The following is a 10,641-nucleotide window of genomic DNA, read 5'->3' as shown; positions in this document are numbered from 1 at the left end:
CTAACCATCTGAGAATATCCGTATGAGTTGGAGGAGTATCTGCAGCTTCCATAGACATGTGTACATAGCAACATGTCAGCACTGTTTTGAGGACAAGTATATATAAGTACTGTAGAAATATAAATAACAGTTTCAGTTAAAGTTCAGTGAAGGAAAAGAGAAAGGAAATGAAAAACTGTAAGCCTTCTTACATAAATAAATGCATTTTTACCAATGCATTTGTGTAATTAGATTGCACAGACAGGTTTTGTAAAGATGAACAGAATTATTTGTACAAAATTAACCGTCCCTCTTATATATCCGTTTCAAAATCATAAACCAGCAAAAATATATATTCTTATACGTATAAATATTTTATTTGTATAGATTTAAAGTTCACTTTATAAGAATAATTTTACAGTATAATGCGTTGTAAATTGTCAGACCCTTCACAGTTTATATGGAGAATAGAGGAAGATAAAGCCAAAACAATAATGATGCGCATCCACAGACAAACACACACACACATACATACACACAAAGGCAAGTATCCGTCCATTACATATAAACACACATACCCATGATATACAATCATAAAATCCCAATGTGAAGTACTATTTTACTAGTTGTCGAAATTGTTGAAGATCGAATATCGTTCTAACAGGTAACACTATAAACAAGATAAGATATAGTTGTTAAAGGGTAATCGACGGAAGAACGGCGCGCTCTACCCAATTTCAATATTTATCTAAACGTGAGGCAAGACTTGTTTAGAACTTAAAATGGTGCACGTCAATGCTTATTTGTATCCAGTATAGTTACACAAGTGCACACACACCCACGCATGCACGCACGCACGCGCACACACACACACACACACACACACACACACACACACACACACACACACACACACACACACACACGCACACACACACTTACGGTTAAAAGTATATCGTAAGGAGCCAAAATCAAGAGGGCCATGGGTATCGTCTAGACCGTTAGATCGCCATTAGCACTTAGTCACGCACGTCAGGGTAGGGACTGGTGGTTCAAGCTAGGATGCAAATCCAGACACTTGTTGGGATGATCTCGTTTTCAAAGAATTCTATAAGCAGTGGCAGATAGTTCCGTGAACCATTCCGAAATTCCCATACGCCTTCCCTTTCCCTGGGTTTATATCACGAGTTCCCGTCCATTATACTGTTTTAACCACAATTCTTAGATAATGTGACATTGTAATTCGTACGGAGGTCATTCGATTTCTGATACATTTAAGTAACTTGTTCTAAACTTTTGTGCGATACCAAAACACATACTTAAAAATAAGAAATGTAAGTAAGAGAAGAGTAAAAAAAAACTTTAATTTTCAGATACTTCTGAAAATTAAGGAAATGTCATAATGTCAAAATCACCATATCATACTTATTAACCATATAATAAATGTTAATCGCAATGAGCAGAGGATTTGAATCATAATAAATGTTACTAAATGTTACCCATGTATCATACCCCTACTCACCTTTCACATAGGTGACCAGGAACCTAGCGTGTGTCATAGGTATGAATATCTCGGGGTGAACGTAAGTGATGCAGGTCTGATCCCTTTCCTAAAGAAGAAACACTGGGAAAGATTGAAACCGTTGAAAGTTCTTGTGGGAAGAGAACATGTCATCAATGTTAAGCTCGCTAGACTGTTTTACTTGGCTTTTATAAGGTTAGTTGTAGACTAACATGCACTGCACCTATTGCAGTGTAAGGAATCAGAAATAAATAGCTTGGAGGTAGTGTAAAATGAAGCCATGAGGACTATCTTCGGTGCCCGAGAAATAGAATAATATTATATTGCATTAAGCGTAACGTAACTTACGCAATAGAGCGCAATTTCGATATTCAATTTGTATGGATGCCATCTCATGTTGGCATACGCAAGCACGACCACGTAGACCAATTGGCGAAGGAAGCCTGCAGCAAAGATACTGTGAACATAGACTTTGGGATGACTCTTGCTAGTGTTACACATATATTGAAAAGTTCTTAAAAGGAAGAACAAGTAGATCTGACAAACACTCAAAGGACCGAAAGCTGTACCATAAGGCACTACGATCAGTATAGAGATAGCAAGCCTTCCTATAGATGGCACCGAAGTCAAACCAGGCAATGTGACGTGGTTATTGCCAGAATACGTTTAGGTTACAGAATGTACTGGCAACTGCACGGTGCAAAAAGTGCAGAAGAATCTAAATGTAGACTCTGTAACGAAGAAAACAAGCGAACGCTTGAGCACTATATCAGACCACCTGGCATGAAGTATAAAGAACTATGTGAATATTTTATTTCGTTTGATACAATGGTAGGTATACTCGTACTATATCCTAATTTGACCACGTAAAACTGCCGGAAACAAAGAACAGTGTTATATAAACAGTGACAAAAGCATATCAACGTAATATTATTTAGTATGATGTATGATTTATATTTTTATTTTGTAAAATAAAATTACAGTAGTCACAGAATACTACACTATGTTAAATATATGTAAAACTGTAAACACGATTGCCCACGCCTGAGCAGATAGCCAGGAGTGGTAAATACACTTACTTAACTTAACCTTAGGTACTATATGCTTGCGTAATAATACACATGTCTTGAAAAGCAATCTTGGTCAAGCAATCCCGGTTTTACATATACTCACACCCTGTTCTGTTCCCATCATGATATTTATATACATATTTCAGATTTCCAAGCTACTCAGCGTAGTAGAAAGGAAATTTATTTTCAGTAGCACATGATGTAACAGTGCATTATAGTTATCTTATTATTATTATTACTACTATAATGTTATAAATGTATGTTTCATCTGTATGATTTTACTACCATGTATGTTTCCATTTACGGTATATGATTTTGTAACATTATCCACTGTGGGCCCTTTGAGAATGTTATTTTTTCAAAAAGAGAGAGAGAGAGGGCAAGTTTAAAGGTTAATTGTCTCTGCTGGGAGTTTTTATTCTAACTAACAGGGGATTTTTTATCATATGAGAACATTCGTAAATAAAAAATAAAAAACCTTAGGCAGACTCGGCCTTCTCAGTGCTCTGAGCAGTAGCAGTGGATCCAGCATCAGAACCACCATCGTCTCTACCCTCAGTCCTGCAGGCAAGGCAAGGCATCTTCTTCTCAAGGGCAGCTCGGTACTTGGGGTGGCTGATGGCATACACGATGGGGTTGTAGACGGCATTGGCCTTGGCGAAGACGGAGCCCCAGATGGAGAACAGAGGAGTAACCATGGTCCGGTTGAACATTCCTCCCCAGTTGATGATGAAGTAGGGGGTCCATGCCACGAACCACAGGGTCACAGTCATGAGAGCAACCTTGCACAGACGGCATTCAGCTGAGGTCTTTTGGGCTTCCTCACTTCTCAGGGACTTGACTCCCATCTTCTTAGCCTGTTCTCGCATTCCCTTCTCGTGGGCAGCAACAGCCTTGACGATGAAGGTGTAGCTGTAGATGATGTATGCAAGAGGGAAAAGATATACCCATACTGAGTAGATGTAGAGATAACTCCTAGATAATTCAGTCTCCGTCAGGTAGTCAGTACCACATGCAAGCATGTTACCCTCAGGTACATATCGGTTCCATCCGAAGAAGGGAGGGAGACACCAGCAAGAGTGAAAGTCCAAACTCCTGCAATCCTCATCATAGCACCGCCAGATGTCAGAGGTTCAGCAGATACTCCCTTGACAATGACGTTGTATCGGTCGGCAGTGATGAAGACCATGGACCAGATGGACACGCAGCCGAAGAATGAACCAAAAAAGCCATACAACTCACAGAAGAAGGCGCCGAGAACCCATGTTCCCCAATAAGCGTTGACCAGGAGAGGCGGAGTCATGGTAAGCATCATGAAGAAGTCGGAGATGGCCAAGTTGACGACCAGTAGATTGGCTGGTGATCGTAGAGATTTGGTATTCATGAATACCCAGATGACAATCAAATTACCAGCCAGGGATAACGTTCCCATAATAACCATCCAGAAGCCGAGGAGTCCATACCAGAGGGGATTCATGGGAGGGAACTGATACCAGTGAGAATGCACCATATGAAGAATACTTTCTGGCGCTGTATCTACCACTGTATAGTTCCCATAAGGATTGGTGGATGGAAGGACAGTTTCCTGGACTGGGCCGTTCCACGTCGACATCTGTAATGTACATGAATAATGGAAAGCATTATATCAATGTAAGTTTGTGCATATAAATATATCATTAGAAAATTAACAAATAAATGAATATACAAGCATATACTGTATGTCACGCAGCACAGACATTTATGTTTGTGTATATATATTCATATATATTTGTATGCATGCACACGCACACGTGTGTGTGTGTGTGTGTGTGTTGTGTGTGTGCGTGCGTGTATGTCTATATACATGCATGCACAGAGTCATATATGTATATACATATATACACACACATGGATGCACACACTCACACATATATATGTATACATATACATATTTGTATATGTGTGTGTACATGCATATGCTTACACACACACACATACATACATACACACACACACATATATGTACACATATGCATGTATGAACACACATGCATATATATATATACAATATATATATAGATAGATAGATAGATATAGATATATAGATATATTGTTTGACCTGATTTACATGAAAACATTTACCTTTGCAATGTAAGATCTTCTCTCGACCCGAAGAAATTTCAGTGGAGAACTACTTCGGTGCGAGACAACCCTGCCTGAGTTCCTGCAAGAAACTGGGAACCTGTTGGTGGATACAAGGCTTATATAGCCGGCTAAAACCAACATTACAAGATTACCGTCTTGCTTTCCCAAAATTATTATTTTGTTTTTTGAAGGTATCTACTAATTGAGTTTCCGAAGAAACACATTTTGTAAATGGGAGCTGATGGTGTACTTATGACCAGTAAAACAAGGGCGTCGCTTACGTTTTCAATAATATTCTAGGAATGGGATAGCTATTACTGACTTCCATTATATTTTATAAAAAAGGAGAGATAAGATATAGATGGCAGTACGTACACTTATAAATGCTTTTAGATTTTATCAGTTCATTTAAGCGACTTTATGTCATTTTGACGATTATAAAAACATGAAATAATACCTTAATAAGAAGGGTTGCCTAACCTCCGTTTCTCTTACAGTAAATTGTCCTGTGAACCTTCAAATGCATTGCTTTTCATTCCGCAAATAAAGGTAACTAAATGAAGCAAAAGGTAAAAACATGCATACCCCCATACACCCCCAGCAATGTAGACACATACATGTGTCGCCTTGTATTTTACGTTCAAGTTGTCTTACGATGAATGCCTTTTTGCAGGTAACATGAAACGCAAGATTAGACATTGTTAAGGGATCGTCGTGTGAAAAGCGTGACTTCACACACAGGCATAAATTCTACTGATCGATTGCTCTACAGAATGAATGATGCATGGAATATACAATGAATTCATTTTGAAAGTGGTCTGATATGAAAGATTTGTACACTATGAAGCTACACATGTACGCACACACACACACGTATGTGCATAGGGGTACAACTCTATGGTGAGGAATACACGCAAATGGTACAGGCTTCCGGTCATTAAATGCTTTTAATTACAACCAACAAGACAGATTTCTAATACTTCAAGCAGTAAGTCGTATGGTGGCTTTCTGCTTCTCACATATCTGGTTAATTCTTATACTCCCCGATGCAGTGGTCAGAAATTACACTTGAGAGGTAATAAGGATAAACAATACATGGTTGGTTCGACGTCAAAAAATGCTCATGTCAAGATAAATATGACGTGATTGAAACTTTAGTCATGCCGTCACAAAAAACACTAGATAATTTACTGAGAACTAGGTAATTATGATAGAACAAGATGAGTTAAGTAAAGTCAAATTTAACAGGAAAACCAAAGTTACAATTCAAATCACGGAACCTACAGCAGGCCTCACATATCCGCCTCGACAGATTTTGTACAATTATTTTTCCTTACGTACATTTTTCTTTTTATTATTATCATTCTGATTACCATTTTTCATAAGTTTTCCAGCTATTGAACTGACCCAGGTTTCGTTTCGGTGCAATTGCAGATGGACGGGGTGGTCACGGAGATCGAACGTGAGGCAGTGCGCTATTCAGTACTGTCGAGTATCCGGCACATGGTATGCTTTGAGTATAAGTTGATTGGATGACGAGCGTGTTCCTTTTTCTTATCTATTGACTCGTTTACTCTTCAGGGAAACTATAACAACAATATAGAATGATGATAATAAAAAAACTAATGATAATAAAAAATACTGGCAATAATAATAATGATGATAACAGTAATAATGATAGTAATAATGATAATGTTAATGACGCTGATTAATAATGATAATGTTCATGATGGTGATGGTGATTATGATGATGACAATAGTGATAGCAACAACAGGAATAATAATAATGATAATAATAATAATAATAATAATAATAATAATAATAATAATAATAATAATAATGGTGATAATAATGATAATAATGATAACAATAATAATAATAATAATTACAATAATAAAACTAATAATGATAATAACAGTGAGAAGAGGAAGAAGAGATATGATAATAATGTGGATAAGAAAATAATAATAGTAATATTAGTAGTAGTAGTAGCAGTAATAATAATAATGATAGCATTGAAATAATAATAACATTAAATGACAACAACAACAACACTGATAATAATAATAATTATTATTATTATTATTATTATTATTATTATTATAATGATAATCATGATAAAAAATGATAATAGTAACAATAACAATGATAATACTAAAAATGACAATAATAATAATAATAATAATAATAATAATGATATCAATAACAATGACAATAATTGTATTAATAATAAAAATAATGATAATAATAATAATAATAATAATAATAATGATAATAGTAATAGCAATAATGTTAATAATCATAGTAATGATATTTATACTAATTTGATAATAGTAATAAAAACAATACAAGTATTAAAACTTCTACTACTTATAATAATGTTAATACAGTGATAACAATCATAATTTTGATGACAGAGTAATGACAATAATAAGTATAGAAATAACGATAATGATAACATTGATAATAATGACAATATAGTAGTAGTAAGAGGTAACAGGAGGTAAGAGGAAATGCCGAAGAAATAAAGCAAATGTTTGATTGAAGTAAAAGTTCAGTTCATGACGATAACAATAAGAGTGACTGCTAATGTATAAAATAAAAAAAAATCGTCTTCAGTTGGCACTCGATAACTTCAGCGTTGGGATTATGTGAGACTAATATAGCGGGCTTAGCTAGATTAGCTTTATAGGATTAGTAACTTCCTTTTGTAAAAGGAAGATTCCTAACACACATACGTACGCAAGCACATGCATATACACACATACTCAGCACTTGTAAAACATGTAAATAAAAAATATATACATATACATATATATACATTTGCGTGTATATCTTAATCTCACTTAGACAAGAAATGAAAACTGTAAACGAATATAATTGAATAGTTTAATCAAACATATCCCAGCAGTTTATATTTTTTTCTACACACATGTACGAAATTATTGAACCACTTATATGTTGGCACCACAATGAAAGTGAACGAAGATTACTTTTCCGATATTCATGACATACCATGGAAGTCTATGGTATGGTAGTGCTTCGTATATGTTATATGACAATATACACGGAATACATATATACACACATATGCTGCGTATATAAATATGAATGTATATATATATACATATATATGTATATGTATATATATATAATACACACAGACACACACACACACACACACACATATATATATATATATATATATATATATATATATATACATACATATAAACATAAATGTGTGAGTGTGTATACTTTTCTCTCTATTTTCTCAAAGTATTTCATTTTCCTCATCTATTTTTTTTCTTCCTTGTATCATTTATATCAATTAATATATCTTATATCTTATCTAGTATCAGCAGACCAATATAAATGACATAGATAAAGAAGTCGTAAATGTGAATTTCATTCTATAATGACAAAGCAGGATGAAAAGTAGTTGTTGAATACATCAAACGTTCTTTCTGCCAATACAATGTATTTTCATTTTTCCTACTTCTTTTGGAAATTCAGGTTAAGGTTAAGTTAAAATCGAATTATCGATGCTGGGAGTATTTATTCTAACTCACAAGGGATTATCACTGATCTTATGAAAACATTAATATCAGAAAAAAAATCTTAAGTAGACTCAGCCTTCTCAGTGCTCTGAGCAGTGGCAGTAGATCCAGCATCAGTACCACCATCGTCTCTGCCCTCAGTATTGCAAGCGAGGCAAGGCAGCTTCTTCTCAAGGGCAGCACGGTACTTGGGGTGGCTGATGGCATACACGATGGGGTTGTAGACGGCGTTGGCCTTGGCGAACACAGATCCCCAGATGGAGAAAAGAGGAGTAACCATAGACCTGTTGAACATTCCTCCCCAGTTAATGATGAAGTATGGGGTCCATGCCACGAACCACAGGGTCACGGTCATGAGAGCAACCTTGCACAGACGGCATTCAGCAGAGGTCTTCTGGGCTTCCTCACTCCTCAAGGACTTAACTCCCATCTTCTTGGCTTGTTCTCGCATTCCCTTCTCGTGAGCAGCAACAGCCTTGACGATGAAGGTGTAGCTGTAGATGATGTATGCAAGAGGGAAAAGATATACCCATACTGAGTAAATGTAGAGATAACTCCTAGATGATTCAGACTCCGTCAGGTAGTCGGTACCACATGCAAGCATGTTACCCTCAGGTACATATCGGTTCCATCCGAAGAAGGGAGGAAGACACCAAGCAAGAGTGAAAGTCCAAACTCCTGCAATCCTCATCATAGCACCGCCAGATGTCAGAGGTTCAGCAGATACTCCCTTAACGATGACGTTGTATCGATCGGCAGTGATGAAAACCATGGACCAGATGGACACGCAGCCGAAGAATGAACCGAAAAAGCCGTACAGCTCACAGAAGAAAGCGCCGAGAATCCATGTTCCCCAATAAGCATTGACCAGGAGAGGAGGAGTCATGGTAAGCATCATGAAGAAGTCGGAGATGGCCAGGTTGACGACCAGTAGATTGGCTGGTGATCGTAGAGATTTGGTATTCATGAATACCCAGATGACAATCAAATTACCAGCCAGGGACAACGTTCCCATAATAACCATCCAGAAGCCGAGGAGTCCATACCAGAGGGGATTCATGGGAGGGAACTGATACCAGTGAGAATGCACCATATGAAGAATACTTTCTGGCGCTGTATCTACCACTGTATAGTTCCCATAAGGATTGGTAGATGGAAGGACAGTGTCCTGGACTGGGCCGTTCCATGTCGACATCTGCAATGAAATATCATATTGTAAATGAATAATGATAAGCAAATAAGCATCAATATAGGCTTATGTACGTAAATATATCATAAATTACCAAGCAAATAAATATATAGGCGAGTTACGAGGGAAACATGTCACTGTTATGAACATTTTCATATTTCCCGATTATATGGCTATCTAAAAGAGATCATACAGTAATGTTCGATATGTGGTTACACCTTTGCGAAGAAAGATCTTCTCTCGACCCGAAGAAATTTCAGTGATGAACTACTTCGGTGCGAAACACCCTTGCCTTAGTTCCTGCAAGAAACTGGGAACCTGTGCAAGGAGTCAGGGCTTATATAGCTGGCTAAAACCTACATTACGAGATTACCGTCTTATTTTCCCAAAACGATCACGCATGGTTAGGGTGTTTGCAAATGTAACTCGGGAAACACACGTTCAATATATGAATTGAAAGTGTATTTATAAATATCATAACTTATGGACGCATGAAAATATCGTAATAACAATTTTGAGAAAGCTATTTATATCCTGATTAAAATTCAGGATAGAGATACAACAGATATTAACGTCTTCTAAGACACAGATACGAATGTTTTAAGAATTTCTCTACATTTATGTTACAAATAGACATAAGAAGAAAATGACTTATTTGATGAGGAGTATTTTATTATTATTTCAATAATTCAATAACGGCATACTCAAAATATAACGCAAAAATGTCATGCATATATATGTGTGTGTGTGTGTGTCTACCGCATATGCATAGACACATATTTTCATATATTGTATATAAATACACGCACACAGCACTCGCACACACACATACACATAAACATACACACACAAGCACACATACATATATACATATATGTAGTACCTGGTATAGATATATACATATGATTTACTAATAGTGAAAGAAATATGACAAAAATACCGATATTGTTTTGAAAAGTTTTATCAAATATTTCTGATCCCCAGACCACAAAGACATGAATTTTGAAGTTCCTCTGTCGCCTAGCCATTAAACGTTGAATACCGTTTTTTTTTTAGTGCGATTATGCTCACTTACATACAATATAGTTTAACGCACTCATATATATTTATATATATATATATATATATACATATATATACATACACGCACTTTTCTTTATCTATATAGATACATTTATGCATAAATACATGTATAT

General features: G+C 36.1%; 1 protein-coding gene and 1 pseudogene across 1 annotated transcript; both read right to left on the bottom strand.

The window, feature by feature from the left end:
- Nucleotides 1-3,050: 3,050 nt before the first annotated feature.
- Nucleotides 3,051-4,183, bottom strand: LOC125041979 (annotated as a pseudogene).
- Nucleotides 4,184-8,317: 4,134 nt separating this feature from the next.
- Nucleotides 8,318-9,681, bottom strand: LOC125042136 (rhodopsin-like). The gene is made up of 2 exons (XM_047637602.1): nt 9,664-9,681; nt 8,318-9,451 (listed from the first exon to the last, which is right to left on the bottom strand). Exon 2 carries the CDS (start codon nt 9,449-9,451, stop codon nt 8,318-8,320), a length of 1,134 nt encoding a protein of 377 aa, XP_047493558.1. The 5' UTR covers nt 9,664-9,681.
- Nucleotides 9,682-10,641: the final 960 nt, after the last annotated feature.

This window comes from Penaeus chinensis, chromosome 31 (assembly GCF_019202785.1).
Source record: "Penaeus chinensis breed Huanghai No. 1 chromosome 31, ASM1920278v2, whole genome shotgun sequence".
Taxonomy (NCBI): Eukaryota; Metazoa; Arthropoda; class Malacostraca; order Decapoda; family Penaeidae; genus Penaeus; species Penaeus chinensis.
The sequence above is the reverse complement of the archived record's forward strand: the minus strand, read 5'-3'. Positions and strand labels throughout refer to the sequence as shown.

Excerpts from the sequence above, each read along its gene's own strand:
- LOC125042136 (XM_047637602.1), bottom strand. The coding sequence starts at position 9,451 with ATGTCGACATGGAACGGCCCAGTCCAGGACACTGTCCTTCCATCTACC.